Source organism: Molothrus aeneus, chromosome 17 (genome assembly GCF_037042795.1).
Source record: "Molothrus aeneus isolate 106 chromosome 17, BPBGC_Maene_1.0, whole genome shotgun sequence".
NCBI lineage: Eukaryota > Metazoa > Chordata > Aves > Passeriformes > Icteridae > Molothrus > Molothrus aeneus.
In genome coordinates, this window is record NC_089662.1 from 754,951 (window position 1) to 777,266 (window position 22,316).

Consider the following 22,316-nt stretch of genomic DNA (forward strand, 5'->3'; position numbering starts at 1 on the left):
GAGCTCCCCTCTTCCCCCGCACGTCCGGGGGCTCAGCCCTTCCCCTCTGCCCCAACACTCTGCAGCCTTTCTCTTTCCTCCAGGAGCCCCCAGCCCCTCGCCGCCGCCTGCCCGGGGCTCTGCCGCCTCCTGGCCCGGAGGAACCGGCCCGTCCCCGGCCTAGCCCGCTCGCGTCCCCCGAGACCCCGCTCCCCTCCTGGGACCCCCGGCCCCGCCCCGGGCGGGCCCCGCCCTCCCTGCGCCCGCTCCCATTGGCTGCGGCCCAGGGGGGCGTGACCGCTTTGTGACGTCACGATCAGCTGTCGGAAGGTGCCGATTTGTGCGGGGGAGCGGCGCGCGCTCGGCAGACCGGCGGGGTCCGCACCGGCACCGGGACGGGCACGGCTACCGACACAGGCACCGGGACGCACAGCACCGGGACACACAGCACCGGCACTACCTCAGCGCCTGCCGCCGCCCGGGACACGCAGGGCCGGTGAGTGCCGCGGGACGGGGTCGGGGCCGGGGCCGGCCCGGGGCTTTGCGGGCCCGCACGGCCCGGGCGGGGAGCGCCCGGCGGGGGCGGGGGTGGCCCGGGACCCCTCGGCTCCGGCCCCCCCGCGCCCGTTGTTTGTTTCTTCTTCACCGGATTAAGATTGGCGGTCGTTCCTCGCTCCCATTGGCTGCGCTGCGGTGACGTTGCTTCATTTGCATTTGACATTGAGACGTCAGAGCGCTCCCCCCGTGTCCCGCCGTGACCCCCGGGCCGGGGCCGTGGCGATGCTGGCACGGGGCATTGCCCGCCGTGGGCACGCGTGGGTGGCCCCGGGCCCCTCCGCGCCAGTCGCTGCTGGGGCTTTTCTCGGCAGGAAACGGGGATGCGTCTCCCCCCGTGATGTTTAGACGCACTTCGGGTGCGAAACGTGGCGGTTTGGAAAAGGAATGTGAATATATAAATATAAGTATGTGTCAATCTATGAAATATGTCATGGAATCACAGAATGAGTCGGTTTGGATGTGACCTTAAAAATCATCTCGTTACAACCCCCTGCGGGGGGGATGCCCTGGGAGGGACACCTTCCTATTCTGTATGTTATATACTGTATAAAATACAGCATATAGTATACTATATATATAGTATGCTATATGAAATAAATTTGTGTAAAGAATGTAAATAGATGTAAATCTCTAACACAAAATATTATCTATTTAACTTATTTCCAGGAAATCCTTGATGCTTTGGATTTAGATCCCTCTGTCTTTAGATCTTGATTGTCTTTGTAAATCCCCCCAGGTTTTATGAGATTCAGAGGCTTTGATGTTTTTGTTGAGTTTGGTTGTGCTGCCCGGGGGGGGGGCTATGTGGAAGGGGAGGTGCTGGCAGTGCTCGGCTGAGGTTTGTGCCATGGGGCAACTCCACCACATTCCAGGGTGGAGTCCCTCAGGTACCAAACACAGCATCTCCCTCTGCTATTGTACTGCTCTAAGGGCACCTCCTTTGGGACAGCTCAAAAAAGTCATAAGTCCTAAAAGGGCCACTTTCCTCTGGATTTCATGTCTCTCACCTCAGCTTGGCTGAGCCTGGCAGGCCCTGGAAACTAATCCTGCTCCCATCTAGGGGGACTCATTGTGGAAAAACTTGGACTTCGTGGAGTGTAAAAGCAGGTTAAAAAGGACATTTTTGCTCTTGTAATTCTTTTATGCACATAAATATACATATTTGTATAGGGGAGCTACAGCCCTGCTCAGAGCACCTGAGCAAAGAGACTGGCACCCTGGCATCCCAAAATAGTGGATTAAACTCCCTTGAGCCCAGCAATAGCCAGTGCTGAAGCAGCACCAACGAGGGCTGAGCTGGGCGGGTGCCAAGTGCTGTTGCTTGTTTGGCCAAGGTTTTGCTGGGGTAGGAAACAATCCCAGAAACCCTCCCAGAAACAGGTGTTGGGCTCTGGTACAGGACTTTGCTGGACCTCCTTTCCCACCAGACTTTATCTACAGAGTTCCAAGAACTGGTTGTTTTGCTCTAAAATAAATCTTTCCTCTCCTTTTATCTTTCCTCCCCCAAAATACCCCCTTCTCCCCCCTCAAACAACAAACCTACCACAAAAAAAGACAAAAGCTGTCTGCTGTAGCTCACTGCCACTCTTGGGAACCTGTTGTCAAACTGCTGCTTATCTGCATGAGCAAAAAAGGAAAAATAGAAAAGTTTTTCCCCAGGTAATAAAATGGTAACACCTGCTTGTAATTAGACTGGAAAACAAGTGACACAAACTTGTATCTGAGGGGTTTTTAATGCTGACTGCACAGTGAGTCCTGCTCTGGTGAGGGGGGCCCTGAGTGGCCTTGGGGAGCTGCAGGAGCTCGGGGTTCTTGTGGTGTGGAAGTGCAGTGCACCAGGTTCTGTTCAGGCTCTGTGATCTGGGGAGGCTGTAAGGCTGGGCTGCTCCCCTCCCTCCCTCCCTCCCAGTGTGCAGCTCCTTGGGATGCTTCACTCCTTGGGATGCTTCACTCAGCGCATCCCAGAGAGGAACGCTCTAAAATTTCATAGCATGGCTCATGGCAAATCTAAAATTTCCAAGATCCTGCCAGCCCCTGGCAGATTTGCCAGGACTGTGTGTGATGATATCAAGCAGCACGAGATCACATTTGCCCTTGGGGTAAGGACCTTCCTGCAGCAGTGACAGAAGAGCTGCTGTGAATGCAGAGACCAGCTCCAGGAAAACATCTCCTCATTCTGCAGGGTCCCCCTCCTTCAGGTAGGATCTGGAGGAGCATGTGGGAGCTCTAGTCTCTGCTGAGACCCCGGACTGGCTGAGGGAAGGCCTTCCAGGTCCTGTCTTGGTCTGCCATTAATAAGAAGAGTGTCACGATGAAGAGTTTTTTGGGATTTTTCAAACTGCTCTCTGCCTTCCCCCCCTCTACTCCTCTGATCTGCCATGGAAGAGGCTCTGGCTCAGCCTCAGCCTCTGTTTTGCTGGAATCAGTCTGTCTGTGCTGGCAGCACCTCAGGGTGCAGCTCTGCCCCTGTGCCCAGGGCTCCCCCAAGGCAATCCATCAGTGAGATCACCTGGACCTGGAGCACAGTAGTTGTGGGACCTAATTCAGCGTTAATTCAGCCCCACCAAACTGTCCCAGGCAGGTCCCTGCCAGCTCTGGTCCCTCCCTTGCTGGGGAGGGCTGGGGGACAGCCCAGGGATGATTCACTGGGCATTTCTGGGGTCATGAGCAGAACTCCCCTGAGCTGCCCAGCTGCTGGATCCCCTTCTGTGTTTTGTGTTTCTGTGCCAGGTTTAGGATTTTCCTGCAAGCAGCACAGCGAGCCTTTGAAACGCTTGTCTAATTTAGGTAAAATGAGCTGAGAATCCCATTTCCCAAGTGGGTTGGAGGAAGGCACCTGATTTGTACCTCTGCCTCCTGCTGGGCTGACTGCGCGGGGTATTCTTAGCTGTGCCGAGGAAGGGCCGCTCCCGCCGCCTGCCAGCAGCATCCCTCCCGCCGCCGAGTATTTATGGAAACTTTCAGGGAGCCTGTTGCCATTTCCAAGGGGAGTTGCTGTTTTCTTGCACGCTGGGACTTGAGAGCCGCCGGTCCCGCGGCGCTGCAGCTCCTGCCCCGAGCTCCCGGCGCATCCCGGGGCTCTGCTGCCCTCCTGCCCCCTATTCTTAGCTCCTGGGGTTATTTGCAGCCACGGTGACTCAGAAAACTAATTATTGTGTCGAGGTTTCTGAAGGGGACAAAATAACTTGATGCATTGTGGTTTCTTTACTTCCACTTTAAATTTAATATTTTTAATACCTTCTGGCTTGTTGTAAAATGCTGTTGGACTTTCTGGAAGGATTGTGATGGACATAATTCATTTAGAAACTTGTCTGTCCCCAGGTGAGTGTCCCTGGCGGGCTGTCCCCTTGTGCTGGCAGTGCCTGGTTTGTGTGAGCCTGGGAAGGATGGCAGCTGTCCCGTGGTGGTGACCCCAGCTCTGGCAGGGGACGGGGGCTCAGTGTGTGCTTTCTGGGCAGCTCAGCCCCAAGAGGGTGGCACATAGGCAGTCCCCTTGTGTCCTGAGCAGGGACACCTGGGACACACCTCCCCCACAGATATGGGGCACCTGCAGACACAGGAAAGCTGGAAGAAGGGACCTGAGAGGAAGAGAAGGCATCTCCTGGTCCAAACTGGTTCTGTGGGCACCGCCTCTGCCTGGTGACCAGGCACAGATTGACCTCAGTCCCCTGTCAGGGACACAATCGGGTCCCTCCTGCACTGCAGCTCCCATTGAGGCTGCCAGCCCTCCATGCCCTGGTGTAAATGGGGAAAATGTTTGCTGCAGGGAAAGCAGAAGCACTCCAAATACCTGGATGAACTTCAGAGCTTGATCTGCTGCTGGCTGCTCCAGAGAGAAGTGCTTGGTGGAACCTGCAGGGATGGAGGTGGCACGTGGCCATCTCACTGGGCAGGAGCTGGCCAAGGAGTCTCTAGTCTTGTGAAGGGCTGGGAGGTCACCCAAGCCCTCTACAATGAGCTGATGGATGAGCTTGGTGGCTGCCAGGGAGGGCCTGGAGGGTCTCCCAGGCCAGGAGCTGCTCCCTTCTAGAGGAGTGGGAGAGTGCAGACTCACAGACTGCTTGGGGTTGGAAGGGACCTTACAGAGCATCTCATCCCACACCCCTGCACTGGGCAGGGACACCTCCCACTGTCCCAGGCTGCTCCAAGCCCTGTCCAGCCTGACCTTGGACATTGCCAGGGACCCAGGGGTAGCCACAGCTGCTCTGGGCAACCTGTACCAGGGCCTGCCCACCCTCACAGGGAGGAATTCCTTTCCAATATCCCACCTAACTCTGCCCTCTGGCAGTGGGAAGCCATTCCCCCTTGTCCTGTCCCCTCCATCCCATGTCCCCAGTCCCTCTCCAGCTCTCCTGGAGCCCCTTTAGGCACTGGAAGGAGCTCCAAGGTTGCCCTGGAGCCTCCTCTCCTCCAGGTGAGCACCCTCAGCTCTCCCAGCCTGTCCCAGAGCAGAGGGGCTCCAGCCCTTGGAGCATCTCTGTGGCCTCTCTGGACTCACTGCAGCAGCTCCACATCCTGCTGATGTTGGGTCCCCAGGGCTGGGGCAGCTCTGCAGGTGGGATCTCACCTGGGTGGGCAGAGGGGCAGAATCCCCCCCCTCACCTCTGCCCACGCTGTGGGATCAGCCCAGGGCAGGGTTGGTTTCTGGGCTACCAGTGCCCATGGCCAGGTCACATCCAGTTTGTCACCAGCAGCACCCCCAAGTCCTTCTCCCAGGGCTGCTCCCCACCCAGCCAGCCCCAGCCTGTGCTGGTGCTGCCCTGACCCAGGTGCAGGACCTTGCCCTTGGCCTGGCTGAGCTCCGTGAGGTTCACCTGAGCTGCTCCAGCCTGCCCAGGACCCTCTGGGTGCCCCAACCCCTCTGGCTGCTGAACTGACTGCCCCACACAGCTCAGTGCCATCCCCACACCTGCTGAGAGCTCTGGAGAGCAGAGCTTCATCCTGCTGCTTTCAGAGACAGGGTAAAGGAGAGGGGAGGATTAATGCTCATTTTGACCCTTGCCTACATTTTGGCCTCACTCCTGCCTTCACCCTGCAGGTTTGATCCTGAAAGCTTTGCCAGGAGCTTCCTGCAGCTCCCTGGGCACCACCATGGGGCTGGTCCAGCCCACCTGTGGCACAGAGTCTCTTGCACCAGGAAAGGAGTCAGGACCCCCCATGTTCCCTGGCTTGGGGAGAGTGACAGCTGGAGATTTACTTGAATTCTTTGAGGACTGATCCTTTAAAATGATCCATTTCAAGTTTTGCTCTTAGGGGAACTTTTAATTCTCTCCCACTTCCTCCACAGCTATGGCAGCTGCCTGTGAGCCCCTGTGCCTTAACTTAAGTTACATTTGGGAGAGAGGACAATCAAAAATAATAGTGTCTGTTGTGTCCTCAGAAAAGACAAATTACCTCTGGGTTGGGGTGGACCTGAGGAATTCAGGTACCTCACTTCCCTTCCTGTGGTTTTCTGGGGACCAGTCCCTAAGCAGGCACGTGCTCTGAGTGGTTCCTGGGGGAGCAGCTTTCCTGCTGTCCTGTGAAAGCTTTTATCATCATTTAACAAAGGAAAACTAAAAGGTTTTGATCGTGTCAGTGGCCATTTGACCTTGAGCTTGCTGGAGGATGAGCCCCTGGCAGGGGCTCCCAAAGCCAAGGCTGCAGAGCATGGGAAGCACTCGGTGCAGTCAGAGATTCCAGGCTGTCTTAGGTAACAGGGACAATCCCTGCCTGCCTCAGCCTCTGACCTGTGCTGGCTGCTTGGGAGCTTTTCTGGGTGACCTTGCCCTCAGCCAAACTGAGGCCACTGTCTTCCCCTGTCCCTGTGTGCCAGACCTTGTCCCCAGCTCTGCTGTTGGGTGACATCCAGATCTGGGCAGGGACAATGACTGACACTAGCATGAGTAAGTCAAGAGCATTGCCAGTGTCCTCCTGGTGTGGTGGGCTTGGGCACAGCAGAGGGGACCCCGCTGTCCCCAGCCCCACTGTGTCACCCTGAGGACCTCCCTGCTGGCACTGGGCTCAGCTTTGGCTCAGCACTTCTGCCAGCCTGGCAGTGCCCCAGCTCAATGAGCACATGAGCCCACTGCTGGCCTCACACTGAGCCAGGGCCATGGTGGCCTTGGAGGACTGACCCCTGTGACCCCTGTGACCCCTGTGACCCCTGTGACCCCTGTGACCCCTGTGCCTGCCATGAGCTGCCCCAGCCTCTCCTGCCCGGGCACCTGGGGAGCAGCAAACAGTGGGAGACTCTGGGACATCACCAGCAGGAGCCTGGGAGCTGTGGAGTTTCTGCCACAATTAGATATTTAATAAACATCTTAAATAATTAATATTCATGTCATATTAAAAGGTATTTACTGCCTAGGTGAGTGCTCAGGCAGGTGCCAGGTTTCCAGGCTAAGCTGGTGCTGAGGCCACCCCCACCCTCGGGGCTGCCAGGGTGGCCTTTGCCAGCCTGAGCTGCTCCTGGGGGCACGTGGGCATCCCGTGGGGGCAGCTCTCACTGAGCTGGGAGTGGAACACAGCAGAGTGTAGCCAGAGCCCAGCTGGGCACCAGCCCCTCTGTGTGGTGTTTCCCTGACTTATCTGAATGTGCTTTGATGATCCAGGTGCAGGGGGAGTCTGGCTGATTTCACTGAGAGCACTGCAGGGTCACAGCATGGCTGCGGGCTGTGGGCTCACAGAAACCACTCTGCCGTGTCTCAGTGCTCAAACCCTCCCTGCTCAGTGCCTCCAGAGGAAGCCAGGGACCCTCTCAGGACACAGAGCAGAGAGTCCTCCCTGACCTCCTGTTCTTCCTGCTGAGAGTCTCCACAAGCCTCAGCTGAGCCATCCCAGAGTGGGTGGGAAGCTGGAGCCCTGAGCACTGCAGTCTGCAGGAGGGCATGGCTGTGGCTGTGGTTTGCCTTGTGCCCCTGGGGCAATGGGAGTCACCAGGGACCTGCTCTGGGGGACAGGTGGAGTCACACTGCTGCCCTGCCATGCCAGGGAGGGAGAGCTGGCTGTTGCAGGGCTGCCTCATGCTCCATCACTGTCTTCTGCAGCTGGAAGTGTCTGAGATCAGGGCCCCTGAGCTCCAGGGGATCCCATCCCTGGGGAAGGCTCCTTTTGTTTCTCATTTTCTGTGTTGTAGAGCAGATGCTGTTCCTCCCAAGGCACCTGAGAGACTGCAAAAGGCATTTCCATCCCACAGGGATGAAGAAAAGAGTGCCTGAGCCCCAGAACTGCAGTGCTCAGGCCAGCCACCTTGGCAGGGTGCTGGGACTGGGGAGGCCAGGGGGCAGCAGGGCTGAGCAAGAACTTTTCCTGCTGGAGGATTGGGGTGTGCATGGACACATGGTGCTCCTCTACCTTCCCATTCCACTCTGCCTGCAGCAGATGGAGTTTCCCTGGGTGCAGCATCACTCAAGCTCCATGGCCCCTTGGTCCTGACCTGGGCTTTGCCATGAGATGGGGATTGACCCTTTCAATGCACCCACATCAGTGTGTAAGCACGGCAGCACCCAGCTGTCCCTCTCACTGCACTGAGCTGCTGCTGGCATTTTATGGCCTTTTCATGCCCTTTTAATGTCTCTGGACCAAGAGGCACACAAATAACACACAAATAATACTCTGCACCTTTTGGCTGCCACTCCTGTGCCTTGCCAGGAGCTTGGCAGACATGAATGAAATGAATGAGTGCTGACCTCCCCCCACACTGTAGGGAATCTGCTTTCCCAGGGATAAAACAGTGATGAGCTGAGCAGAGGTGAGGCAGAGACCCACAAAGGGCTGGGATGAGAGGCTGGATGTGAACAACAGTGTGTGCTGGCAGCCCTGGGAGCCAGCAGCATCCTGGGCTTGTCCTCACAGGGTGGGCACCAGATGGGGGGGATTCTGCCCCTCTGCCCACCCAGGTGAGATCCCACCTGCAGAGCTGCCCCAGCCCTGGGGATCCAACATCAGCAGGATGTGGAGCTGCTGCAGTGAGTCCAGAGAGGCCACAGAGATGCTCCAAGGGCTGGAGTCTGTCAGGTCTGGAGCCTGACTAGGAGAGCTGAGGGTGCTCACCTGGGGGAGAGGAGGCTCCAGGGAGACCTTGGAGCTCCTTCCAGTGCCTAAAGGGGCTCCAGGAGAGCTGGACAGGGACTTTGGAAAAGGGACTGGAGTGACAGGACAAGGAGGAATGGCTTCCCACTGCCAGGGAGCAGGGTTAGATGGAATATTGGAAAGGAATTTCTTCCCTGTGAGGGTGGGGAAGCTCTGGCACAGGGTGCTCAGAGCAGCTGTGGCTGCCCCTGGATCCCTGGCAGTGCCCAAGGCCAGGCTGGATGGGAGCACCCTGGAGCACCCTGGGACAGTGGGAGGTGTCCCTGCCCAGGGCAGGGGGTGGAATGAGATGAGACTTCAAGGTCCCTCCCAGTCCAAAGCAGTCTGGGATTCTGTGACAGTGCTGTCCTTGTCCTGCCTGCTGCCAGGAGCTTGGCATGTTTGCCTGACTTAGGGACACCCTCTGCTCTGTCCCTGCCAGCTCCTGGGGATGGGTCTCCTGGGACACCCCACCCATGAGGATGGGGCCACAATGAGGGGCTTGGTGCAGGTGGGGACTGCAGGGCACAGGCTCCCAGTGCTGCTTCAGATACAGCACCAGCTGGGACAGCCCATGGCACAGATCAGTGCCAGAGGCACCTTTTGCTGTGCCCTTGAGCCCACCCGAGCCCCTGGGACGCAGGAGGGCCACACTGCCAGCCTGTTTTAATGTGCTGTTCCTTTTTCTCTCCCTTTTCCAGGCCTTTGCACTGAAGCCAAGTGAAGCACCTCACAATTGCACTGCACACTGCTCAGCCGTGATTCCTCTGGCAGCCAAACCTCTCTGTCACTGACACCCCGAGGGCTCTTTCTCCCCTCCCTGCCCATCTCTCCTGTCTGTGCCTGGAAGCTGGTGCTCAGCAGTAGCTCTATCTCCCTGTCCATCCTGCTGGACTGCTCCCCACCATGTTTCAGCGTCTCACCAGCCTCTTCTTCAGTGACAGCAGCACGCCAGAGGGCCTGGAGGAGCCCAAACCCTTTGTCCAGGAAGAGGAGGAGGAGGATGGCTGGCTCATAATTGATCTTGCAGGTGAGCAAAGCAACAGAACTGTCTTCCCACAGCCTCTGCTGCACCTTGTCTTTCCAGAGCTGGGCAAATCCTTATATCAGCAGATGGGCTTACACCACATGGGAGCAGCTCTGCCCTTCATTTTTTCTCCCCTGGTCCCCATGCTCTGCCCATGGTCACTGCAGCAGCCTCTGACCTGCTCCTCCTTTTCCCTTTCCTCTCCCAGTGATGGTTCTCAACTTTCTGCCAGTGTGGGAGCAGCATCAGCATCTCCAGCTGGGGTTGCTGCTGCCCAGAGGCCTCCAGGTGCCTCATGGCAGGAGGGGAGCCTGGCAAGGCAGGGACATCACCCAGAGCTTTGGGGTGATGCTGCCCACAGGGGTCAGTGGGGAGGGGTCCCAGGCTGGGCAGTGCCATGGCCTGGGCTGAGCTGTGCCCTGGACAGCAGCAGTGTTCCAGGAGGAGCCAAGCTCAGCTGCTCCCTGCCCTGCCCTGCTGAAAGCACACTGGGAGCCTGTTCCCCTGGGGAGGGGATGGGGCTGTCCCCATGGGAGGGCAGGTGGGAGTGGTGCCTGTTCCAGTTGGGGATGTGCCACCAGGGATCTGCCCATGCTTGGGTCATTTGAGAGGAGTAAATCTCACCTCCATGGGGGTTATCTTCCCAAATTATTCCCACTGTCCATGCCAAGCACAAGGGATGTTTGGCACCAGGTGCCTGTACCTAGAGAGCCCACAGGGCTCCCCATTCACAGAGCATCCTGAGCCCTGTGTAACACCAACCAGGCAGATTGAATTGCTCCTGTGTAGATCTTCTCCAGCTCTGTTCAGACCTTGGGACTTTCTGTTGTAGATTGATGACTCAGCCAATTGCAATGATGTTTTTATGACCTTTTCCTTGCAAATGCAGCAGCAATCAGAGACAAACCCTCCTGCCTGTGCAGGAGCTCCTGAGGCTGTGCTCTGCTTTGGTAGCCCCTGGTTGGTTGTGAGGCCCCAGCTCAGGGAGCACAGATGTATCCTGCAGGTTTGGGAGGAGGGGTTTGTCCTCCCTCTTGCAGGCAGCAGGTCTCTTGGCAGATGTTCCCTGCCTGGTTTTGTTATTCAAGTCGTTCATTAGGGTGTTTTTCCCATATGCAGTGACCTGGAGAAGGGACCAGAGCAGGGACAAGACTGGGATGGGGGACAGGGCCAGCCCCATGCCTAGTGGGAGCACTGGAGAGCTGTTGGAGGTGGTGGGTGGTGTGGGCATGGGCAGCTGTGGAGGCTTCCCTGTGCTCTGGGCATTCAGGTCCCTGTGCAGGGAGGGTCAGGGCAGTGCCATGGCAGGGGGGTTGTTGCAAGGAGGTCCCTGGAGCAGTGGGCATGCAGCTGCCACGTGTCAGGGCCAGCTGGCAGCAGCTGCAGCGAGCGTAAGGCATGCCAGGAAGAGTCAGGAGTTTCCCTAGCCAGAGAAATGCTGTGCCCTGATCCCTGGGTTGAGGCTGCAGATGGCTCACAGGGGACCAGGGCCTGACTCTGGCACAAAACACTCCCACGTTTTCCCAGGGAAGTGCCTCAGCTCTCAGGGCAGCACTGGCTTCCAGCAGTGTCTGCCTGTGAATGGCACTCTGCTGCTAACTCAGCTGCACTCTGTTCCCACCGCAGTCCCTCAACAGTGGGGGACCAGATCCTTTCAGCTCTATTTCTGGGGCTTGAGTTGTACCAAACACTCCAAGAACCAAACCCGGAGCCCCATCCTTCCCTTGGAACTGTGGGGGCCAGCAGCTGCTCCCAGCCTGGCTCCCTCCCAGCAGCAGAGAGGCAGCCTAGGGAGCCTCTGGATTCAGCCTCTGCCAGCCTGGTCATTGCCCCTTGTGTTGCAAAAGGCACCAGAATTACTCAGACCTTCCTGGAATGTTTCTGATGCTGCTCCTGTCCCCTTGCTTAGCCTGGCCCTGCTCAGCACCCAGGGAGAGAGCAAAGAGCATTTCCCAGCATGTGGCTGCATCACTGAGGTACTTGAGGATCCCAAAATATTGCTTTGTGACATTAACCCCCTCCTTGGCAAAGGATGGGCACAGTGCCCAGGATGCTCTCTGTGCCCTTTGTGGGAGTGCTGCTCCAGCCCAGCTCGGTGCCTGTCCCCAGGCTGACAAACAATCTCCAGCCCGGCATGTCAACAGCTATTAATAGGCTGATATCCTCTGACCTGGAGAAAGACATTCTCGTCTTTGGAAGGCCAACTGTGGCCTGTCCTGGGCCCTGGGCTGGGGCATCAGCTGCAGGAGGAGCTGGGGATGCACTGAGCCAGGAATACCCAGCCCCATGCTCTGTTTCTCCACACAAGAACAGTTTCATCTGTGCTTCCTCCTGCTCCCTCATCCAGCTGCAGGATCCATGCAGATACTGCAGTGCCTCCCCCTCACCAGTTCCCTCAAATCCCTCCGATGAGTCTGGCAATGGGTGTGGGCATCCCCACGTTTGGTGCATGCTCCTGCCCACTACAGCCCCAGTAATCCCAAGCACAGGCAGCCGAGAAAAGCAGCGGCCCGAGTGCTGCTGCCAGGCAGAGGTGAGGAAGGGAAGGGATGGGAGGCTTGGGGGGTGTCAGCTTCTGGATCAGCGACTCAAAATTTGGCCTCTAACAGGCTGGAGTTGAAGGCACAGTGCAAACCTTTGCTGAAGAATTTATTCCCATGATTTCTTCCAGAGAAAAGGTGTGGACTGTTTTTCTGCTGTGTGTGCTTGGTTTCCGTGTTTGCGGAGTGCTGGGTGGTGTTTGTGAGCACCGGCGTGTCGGCATTCCCGGCCCGGCCCGGCCCGGCTCGGCTCGGGTGCCATCAGAGCGGGGAAAGCAGCGTTTTTCACTGCCTGAACTTCTTCTCTCCTTTTGAGAAGGAAAAAGCCCCTTGCTGCAGTAAACCCTGCCGGTGTGGCAGCTCTGTGGCTCGGCCTGTCCCGGCAGAGCCGTGTCCGTGCCGGAGCGGGGGGTTCGGCGGGCCCGGTGTGCCGTGTGCCGGCCGTGGGTGTCTCTCGCACTAACGATGCCCCTTTCTCTCCTCCTCCCTCCCTCCCTCCCTCCCTCCCTCCCTCCCTCCCTCCCTCCCTCCCCCTGTCCATGGTGTGTGTGTGTGTCCCCGCTGTCCCGCATGGCTCTGCACCCCCGCCCCAGGCAGCCGTGCCCGCCCCGGCCCCGCTCGCCGCCCGGCCGCTGGCGGTACCGGGCGCTCGGCGCGGCCCCGCCCGACGCCCCCCGGTCCGCCTCCGCCACCGGCTGCTTCCCCGGCTCCGGCCGGTCCCTGCTTGATGGACGAGAGTTGGTTTGTCACCCCTCCCCCCTGTTTTACTGCAGAGGAGCCCGGCCCCGACGGCGTGGGGAGCAGCCCCATGGAGGACCTGCTCATCGAGCACCCCAGCATGTCGGTGTACGTCACCAGCACCCTCGAGGTGGATGGGGAGGGCCCCGAGGACGATGCTGCAGAGTGAGTGCACTGTGAGGGTGTGGGGGGGCAGCAGCCCCAGCACTCACTGAGGGACCAGGGCTGGTCCTGCCATCCCAAATCCCCGCCTACACCCAGGAATGTTTCACCCACAGACATAGCGTGGCAGTGGGGGACATCAGTGTCCCCACACCCACCTCAGGGAACACTGCATATGTGGCAGGGTGCCCCAGCTGTCACCATGCATGGCTGGCAGCCCCCGTGTCCAAAATCCTCTGCCAAGGGGTCTCAGTAGCATATTTGGGTGGCCGTGGCTGCAGGACGTGAGCTTGGCACTGGGCTGTGCTGGGACAGGGCTGCATTCATCTCCCCTGCCCTTAGCAGGGTCTCCTGGCACGGCCACCTTTGCCAAGGCCACTCCTGCCGATGCCAGTGCCACCTGTCACGCGTCCAGGGGGGGTTGCCAGGCAGGGCTTACACCAGGGGTTTGCATAGGCATGGCCCAAGCAAAGCAAGCCCAGTGGGACAGGGTGGCCTTTGGGCACAGTGGCCCCCTGAAGACCCCTTGGTCCCTCAGGCAGGAGGGTGCTGCAGCCCCCCTCGATCGCCCGCCTGTCCCCAGACTGGCCCAGCACGGGGGTGGGTATCTCACAGCTGTGGGGAGTGGGACACTTCTTGCCCCAAACCCCAGCTCAGCAGTGGGGAAATTAAACAGAAATGCCCCAAATAGCCCCTTTGCCCCCCCAGGCCTGTGGGCTGGAGCTCTCCACACCCATTTCTGGGGCCACATCCTGGAGCTCTGTCCTCCCTCCAGGGCTGCTCTCCCCTGCCCTGCAGCCCGCAGGGAAAACCTGGAGCATGCCCACGCTCAGCCGGACAGCTGCTGGACAAGCCCTGGCTGCCAGGGGGGTGCCACGGGGCCCCTGCTCTCCCCCAGTCCCAGCCCTCCAACTCCTCCCCTGCAGCCCGCAGTGGGGCAGGGGAGGAATAAGAATTTGGGGTGAGTTTTGCTCCAGGCCAGGAGACTGTTCCTGGTTAGGGGGCAGCATTTCTAGTTAGAGGACGGCATTCATAGTTGGGGGTGCTATTCTTGGCTAGAGAGCACCATTCCTGGTTAGGTGACACTGGTCCTGCCTAGTGGACACCATTCCTGTCTAGGTGACACCATTCCTTCAGGACCTGTCTCTTTCCAAAGTCTCCCTGAGAGCCAGAGCTTGATGTCCAGAGTGGACAGAGTGTTCTGGAGTGCCTCAGTGCTGGAGGGGGGCAGAGAAGGGCTAAAGGGAACCTGAGACTAGCCAAGGCTCCAAAGGGGTCACAGTGGGACGGAGACAGACCAGGCTCAAGGGACTCAGATGCAGTGGAGTTCTTGGTGGTGTCTTGATTTTTTCGGGTGTCCCAGAGCCTGCCTTGCTGGAGCATTGCTCTGCTCGGCAGGCGGCTGGGGCCGGAGGGCCGTGGGGCAGGAGGGCCGTGGGGCCGGAGGGCCGTGGGGCCGGAGGGCCGTGGGGCCGGAGGTCGGTGCCCGGTGTCCCCCGCCTGCCGGGGCGGCCCCGGTGCTGACGCCGCTGTCTCCGCAGGGACGTTCCGGAGCCGCGGCCGGAGCCGCCGGTGCCGCAGCGCGGGCGGGCGCTGCCGGTGAAGGCGGCGGCGCTGGACAAGGCGGGGCAGGCGCAGCGGGCGCAGCGGGCCCGGCAGCTGGCGGAGCGGCACCGCCTGGCCCAGAAGGCGCTGCAGCGGCAGAACCGGGCCCGGCAGCGCCCGCCCCGCCGCGCCAAGCAGCTCCCGGGGGCCTTCGTCCACCAGCCCTGCCAGCGCCACTGCAACTACTGACCTCGCTCCGCCGCCCAGGGGCTCCCCCCGGCCGGCCCCGGCCCCGGGAGCGGCCCCCACGGACACCGGGGACACGGCGGCGGCTTCACTCCGCACCCCGCGCCCGCACGCCTGACCCGCGCTCCTCATCTTCCTCCTGTACCTTCACCGTGTCCCCCGCCCTCGATGCCGGCTGGGCCGCGACCCCCGGAGCCGCCGGCATGGAGTGCCACGCTACCCCTCCCCAGCTGCCTGGCAGCGTTCACGCGGGAAATCGGAATTCCCGGTGAAATCACCTGTTCCTGAAATCACCTGTTCCCGGTGAAACCTGTTTGTCCTGATAAGCCTGTGACATCAGTGCCTTTCCTCACATCATGACTCCATGTACAGCCTGGCTGGGATGTCACAGAGACATCGAGCGGGAGTGACAAGAGCAGTGAAGCCACAAGATTTGGGATTTTTAGGAAAATCTCATCAATGACACTAAATATTGCTTCCGCCCTGCAAAACCAGCAAACACTTCTCTCCCTCCTTGATTTCTTAGCTACATTTTACCATGATAAGATACTGCCCCACTGCCAGTCCTGAAGGGGCTTGTGGTTGAAAGCGCTGGTAGAATCTCCATGGCTGGGTCAGCCAGGCAGCTCCTGGTGCCTCACGGTGTTGTTTTTTTTAACAACCTTAAAAGGAATCTCAGGAATCAAAGCACCGTCCCAGCGCAGCACCGGAGCCCTTGGCTGCCGTGCCAGGAGGGGTGGCCAGCCTGGGGTGGCATCACCGTGGCTGGGGGTCCCCTTTGAGCAGCCCTTTGGCCCTGGAGCAGTGGCCTGCCCCAGCCCCAGCTGTGTCCCCAGGGGTACGCCTGTATCTGTCTGTGTGTATTTCTCTCTGTTCCTGGACGCTCAGAGGAGGCTCTGTCAAGCCAAGGCTCGCTGTCTGCCTGGTGTTAGTCCCCGGGAGGGGAGAGGAGGCAGGATCTGCACAGCTTCCCTGAGGTGGCCAAAGCACGTCTGTGGTGGTGGTGAAGAGATGCTGAAGAGGAGGCTGGAGGGAAGAGCCTGAAGTAAGGACAAAGATGGATCTGGGAGCCACTGCAATGGGTCAGGATGGGGCAGCCCTGAGTGAGAGGATTGCTGTAACAGGAGCTGTGACAGAGGCATCTTCTTTCCCCGCTAAAAATGGCATCCTTTCCTGTGAAGGGCCAAATTCACCGCTAGACGATGCTAATTTCTAATGAAATCCCTCCTCTCTCTGTGATGGACTCCTTCTGCCTTTGGAAGAACATGGTCTAGGCTTTTCACTGGCTCCAGCACCAGCTGAGACAGCTTCAAATCCAGCAGAAATTTGCTGATCTGCCCCCAGTTCGCTCCTTTTAGGAACTGGTTTTATACCCTCTGCCCTGGGAAAGTGTCCTGCTCACGACCTGGATTCCCACCCTCTGAGACAAGACATACCCCCACAACACTCCAGAAAATCCTGATTTCACCAGAGGTTCTTCCACTCACCATGTTGCATCCCTTAATATCAGCTGGGGGCCTCGGCTGAAGGAATTGTGGTGAGCCCAAACTGAGACAGCTGATAGTTATTAATTCTTTTAATGAGATTAAAGCCAAAATGAATCTTCTCAGTAGCAACAACCCCTAGCTCCGGGCCAGGCAGCCTGGACCGTAGTAGCCAGCTGCCGCTGCTCCCCTGCAGCATTTCCCCTTCACTGCTCTGCCTGGGCTTTCCCAAAGCTCAGAGCTGGGCAGCTCCGGAGCTCTGCGTCCCGAGAGGGGGAACTGCGAGCCCTCGGCATTGCCCCGCCCTGCTCGGGCCTCCCACAGCCTCTGTCCCGGGCCAAGCCTGAAACCACCCCGAGATCACCCTGCTGGTGAAGAGACGGGCATCTCCTGACTCCAGGGCAGCGTTTACCTCCTCTGGCTTCCTGGGCTTCACACCCAATGCCTTTTTTTGCCCCTGCAGTGATGCCTGGGCTGGCCTGGGAGCAGGGCAGTGCAGGGCCAGTGGCACAGGCAGGGGCTGAGCCCGGCTGTGGTGGGTGCTGCCCTCCCATCCCCGCAGGACACCGCTCTGGGGCACCAGGGTTGGGGGGGGCGTTTTCTCTCTGGCCCCAGCACACATCAAGAAGGGCAGAAGCCAAGCACTGTCCAGCCCCCAGCTTGGTCTCACTGCAAATTCTCCTGCTGCCAGTCCCTCTGGAGCACTCCAGAAATCAGAGGCTGGCTGTGACCCCACTGCCCCCTTGGCAGCTCCCAGAGGAACAGGCTGGGGGAGCAGTGGCCCCAAGCAGATCCTGCCATGTCTCACCTGCCGGGCTCTCCTGTGCCTGCCCAGCTGCTGGAGATGGTACCCAGGAGAAATCCCTTATGGAAATCCTCCCGTGCACCTTTCTCCTCTGCTGTGAGCCAGCCCTTGGCCGTGTTCCTGGGGGACTTGTCTCAGCCTGGCACTGCCAGCAGCACCCGGCCCCCAGTGCCCATTTCAAACAGGCGATCTTCTTCCTCTGTCCCGGTTTTCAGAAGCAAATTCAAACTCTTTCTGTGCCAGTCTGAGATGTCTTTCATCATTCTGTGCCCAGCCAGCACAGGAGATGAAGCAGAACTATTACCACACTTTATATCCAGAGTATGTTTATAAAAGATTAATAAATTATTAATAATGTTTTCATGAAGAGGTTAATCCAGACCCTGAGCCTCTGGTGGGTCAGCAAAATGCACAAACCACAACAAATGAGCTCCTGCAAGTCCCCTCTGTTGTTTGCACTCTTGCCATGCATTAACACCTAACACTCACCTGCCAACCCTTGCCAGGCCACTGTCACCCCCAGTGTGACCCCTCCCTCCCTGTGCTCTGGTCAACCTGTGCTTTGCAGAAGACCTGCAGGGTTCTGCTCCTGCCCAGCAGCAAGCACAAGGCCTGGCCGGGTCCCAGGCCTCCTGCCCAGTGCTGCCAGAGCAAGAAAACCCCTTTTCATTGAGGTTTTTTGTCTCCTCGAATCTTAAAACAAATGAAAGGTGCTTAAGAACTGAGAACTTCCTGTGTGTGCACCCATTTGCATGTGTAGATATTTCAAAGCCCAGTGTGGGTGTTCAGTAGCTTGTTTTGGGGTTGATTTTTTTAGGGGTTTGTTGAGGGTTTTTTTTGCACCCAGTATTTGTGATGCACTGTGTGGTGCTTCCAATGGGGAGGTTCTGGTTTGCATGGAGCTCTTGAGCTGGTTCTGCTGGGACAGGTGGGGTGAATTTTGCTTTCTTTTCTGTACTTGTGTAGGGAGAAACTACAGCATGGACTCAGGGACAAACCAATCTGATGGGGTCTTTAAAAATGTCTTTTTCCCAGGCTTCTCTGTTAGAATGTGGGGTTTGGTTCTGGGGTGCTGCAGGGATGTGGCCTGTGGCAGCACGTGGTGGTGACAGGAGCTGCTCTGACACTCTTGTGTGATAAAGAAATTGTGGCCATTCGTGGTGAGATCATTCCTGGGCTGCAGCTCCTCTTCATTTGTTCATGACCTGAAAATTCACCTTTACAGCCAAATGTGGCTGGTCCCTTTTTAACTGGCTTGTGACCAAGCAGGTACAGATTTTCAGCACTGAGCCTCCTGGGGTTTGGGAAGTGCAGCAGGACTGTGTGTTATGGCCTGACCCACCACATCACTGGGATCAGGGGACAACCAGGATGGGGAAGCCATTGAAATCATCACTTGGGGACATGGTGATACAAGCAACTGAAAGAAATTTCTGTGTTTCTTGCAATGAAAGCATAAAAAAGGGAAGAATTCCCAGTGGAGAGGCCTGGGCAAATCCCTGTTCATTAAATGCCAGCTTTGCTGGGCCGTGTGTCAGACACCTGAGCTGGCTCCAGCCCCAGCTCAGGGGGCAGCAGGGCACTGGGGCAGGCTGGGACAGTGCTCTCAGCAATGCTGGAGTTTGTGAGACCCCTAATGGAGGGAAGAATCTTCCCACCACTGAAGCCCCTGTGGTGCAGGGATGTTCTCCAAGTAAGATTTGCCTCTGCTTGCCTGGTTCTGCTCTGGCAGATGAGGAGGATGAACCCTCAGAGTGTGATGGGACAGGAGGGACAGCCCTGCTGGGGAAGTGCCTCCTCTTGGGCTGCACCAGTGCCCCCAGGCCTCCAAGGCTGTGCTTGCTGCACTGGCCAAGCTGTGGCCATGGCACACTCAGGGCCCCTCACCAGCAGCCACAACAAAGTTCTCACACCAAATTCTGGCTCTTGCTTGGCACCACAGGGCTGGAAGGATGCCAAGGGAGTGGGGGCAAAATCCTCCTCCCCTGTTGCTCTGAAACTTGCACTCACAAATGCTCTTTCTAAGAAACTCTGCTGCAAAAGCCTGGTCTGGAAGGAAAACAATTCTTTCCATTGGAGTCCACATTTCCTTCTCATTATGCAGAACATCAGTGCATGGCTCATCCCAAAGATCACTGCTACGGGAATCTTCTCTCTTTAGGCTTGTTTCTAATCAATAATTTTACATTTACATCATACTAGTACTTTTTCCTCTTCTATTCAGCCCTAATGGGGAGCCAAATACCCACTTAGATGTCTTACCACACCAGTAAGGGAAAAAAAAAGATAAAAAAATACTCCAGTAAGGTTCTAGGCTTGAGTCCCACACTTTGCAGTTGCCCCTCTGGATCAGTACCAATTCCATTGCCCTGCATAAAGTGGAAATTAAACTTCATGTGAATTTATTGAAAAACAAGTGAGTCCCCAAAGATCAAACATCTAATAATTAGGAAACAGTAAGAAGACATAAGTCACCTCACGTCAAGAGAAATGCTTCTCAGAAGGCAGCACTGGACCCCACTGCCCTGGGAATGGCTGCTGGCAGTCCTTGAGTCTTCCCTGAGTCTCTGGGTTAGAACAGGAGGCCATCCATGTCCAGCTGGTGCCACAGGGACCCTCGAGCCACCAGGGATTGTCAGCTGCCACCACTCCCAGCCTCCAGTTTGCTGCTCCTCCTTTGCTGCGTGCACTCAGCAATAGCTGCTGGTGGCAGGAGGGGAGCATCAGCAGCCCAGTGACCCCCCAGCTTCTCAGAGCTTCCCCCCAAGCCCTTCTCCACCATGGACTGTGGTGGCCTCCTCAGCACAGCTGATGGCAGGGACCGGATCCTGAGGAGGGACATCCACGCCACTGGCAGCAGCCCCCTCCCAGGGACTGCCACAGGGACCTAGCAGGGACAGGAATGGGCCTTAAAAGGGGCTGATCCCCTCAGGGCTTGTCTTCTTCAAGGTGGAGCTTCCCACCTCTCAGATCTGCTCCATACAAAGTCAGGAACCTCCTCTTGTCCTCATGGGCTCCATCCCCTTCCAATTCCCATCACTGGAATGGCTGCCACAAGTTGCCTGAACGTGGCTGTAGGAGCTGGATGCAGCAGTGGGAAGGGCTCTGCCTGCCTGAAGAGTCCCTTCTTTGCTGAGAGGTGTCCTCAGCCCCACTGGAGATGCCACCTTCTCCTTGCTCATCTCCAGGATCCCAGAGCCCTCCCAGCCCTGGGCTCTGGGCAGCTGCACACGCTTGGCCAGGAGGTCTCCCTGGTTCCTCTGCCTTCCTTTGTGCTTCTTGAAAACCTTTGTCATAAACCCACCTCCCTCTCCTTAGAGGAATGAGGATGACGAGGGTGAGCACCTCCATTCAATAGCAAAGGTGGCTTTTATGTGTGATCATTTGTTCAGTTCTGTGCAGAGTGGTGACACCCAGGTGTGTCCCCTGTCACTCATTCTGAGCTGACACCTCCCGGGCTGGCAAGGGGGCTGCTTTTCCAACCCCATATTTTGTACAGGGATGCTGCCCCATGCTCCAGAGCACAAAAAGAGCTGCAAAGCTTTGACTTCGTTGCAGCTAAACCTGAAAATCCTTCTGCCTTCCACTCTGACCCTATTTCATTGCATGGTGGGTGGGAAGATTTTATTCTCTGCAAATGAAGGGGAAAACAGCGCAGTAAATTCTAAGTGTAGCTTAAAAATAGGTTGCACAGGGGAGCCCAAAACTCCTCTGCTCTTTCACATTCACCTCATGTACCCTTGCTAGGGAGCTGTGAGCAGCTGTGCCCAAGTCTCCCTGAATTCTTATCCTCAGCTTTGTGCTTTGGGAAGTTTGGGGATGAGGGAGCAGCACAAGGTGTAGCAGTGACATTTCCTCTTGTGTCAGAACTGTCCTTGCACAGAGCACTGCAATATTCTATCTGTGTCTATCCACCCCTGGTACCTGCTTGTGAAACTCTTGCCCACACATTGCCCTCCCCCATGTGGGGCTGACTGACTGTACATGTGCCTTCACCCTTTTTCATGGTTTGGCATCTTTTTTTAACACAATTACAGAACTTGAAAAAATCACTGAACTGCAGTTACAAGTCCTATGCAAGAGGTGACCAGGGAGTCAGTTTTTGGTATTTCTGTGTTTCTATGTTGTTTTCAAAGTCTCTGTGGGGTTTTTCAGAGAACCCCAATAGAATGAATGCCCCAAAAAGTTTTTTTTTGTTTGGTTGGTTGTGGGTTTTTTTTGTTTGTTTTGTTTTGTTTTTGTTTTTGTTTTGGTTTTTTGTTTTGGTTTTTTTGGGTTTTTTTTGTTTGTTTGTTTTTTGGCTTTTTTTTGTGAGTTTTTTGTGGTTTTTTTTCTAAAAAGCATTTAGCATTTTGGATATACTAAATCTCTTAGGCAGCTTTGTAAAGCTCTAAACCCCAGTTGCCCCCGGGGCCGTGTTTGGAGAGCGAGCAGGAGCAGGAGCAGGAGCAGCAGGACGGATGCAGGAGCGCCAGGACAGACGGACAGATGGACAGATTCCGTGGCTGGACAAGGTTGCCTTAAGCCTTCCCTGCAATGCCCCGGAGAGTGTTCGGTGCCCTCCCGCCTGTGCCCCGGGCTCTGCCTTCGGCTGGCACAGCCCCACGGGGGTCTGGGAGAAGAGGCAGAAACCCCCCACGTTTTCTACATCACCTGTGCTGTAGGACTGAGACCTCGTCTGGAACTCGAAGCTAACGAAATCCGTCCTTCTCGTGTGTTACGTGTTCAGTTGGTGTAAGCAGGGTTCGTAGGAAGGGATGTCTCCTCCTCGTAGGACATTGTGTAAACATTTGCTGTGTGTCGACTGCCTGGGACACATTGTGTAGTGTGCCTGTGTGTGTGTAACCTGGTTTTGGTTGTTAGGTTATAATGCTGTCTCTTGACTGAAAAAAAAATCTAATATAAAGAAAAATCACAAGAAATAAAAAAAATATATATTTAAAATCTATTTTATGTGTATTTCTCTAAAGCCTGCAAGTAAATCTGTCTGCAAAATTCTTTGGTTTTTTTAAAAATGTTTTTAAAAGAAAAACATCCCCTTTGAAGACAAGGACACACAGGACAGAGGATGGCACAGGCTGAGGGGTTGGAGGGGATTTTCCCCCTCCCCATTACCAAACCTTACAACTCAGCAGATAATGACAGAGCTAAAGCAGATGTCGATTGCCTTGAGAAAATCC

The 22,316-nt window shown here is 56.8% G+C and overlaps 1 protein-coding gene across 1 annotated transcript; it reads left to right on the forward strand.

The window, feature by feature from the left end:
- Positions 1 to 377: 377 nt before the first annotated feature.
- Positions 378 to 22,084, forward strand: TP53INP2 (tumor protein p53 inducible nuclear protein 2). Its single transcript, XM_066561722.1, has 4 exons — positions 378 to 475; positions 9,291 to 9,619; positions 12,930 to 13,059; positions 14,598 to 22,084. The coding sequence occupies exons 2-4, from the start codon at positions 9,496 to 9,498 to the stop codon at positions 14,848 to 14,850; spliced, it is 507 nt and encodes a 168-aa protein (XP_066417819.1). The 5' UTR covers positions 378 to 475; positions 9,291 to 9,495; the 3' UTR covers positions 14,851 to 22,084.
- The last annotated feature ends 232 nt before the right edge of the window (positions 22,085 to 22,316 follow it).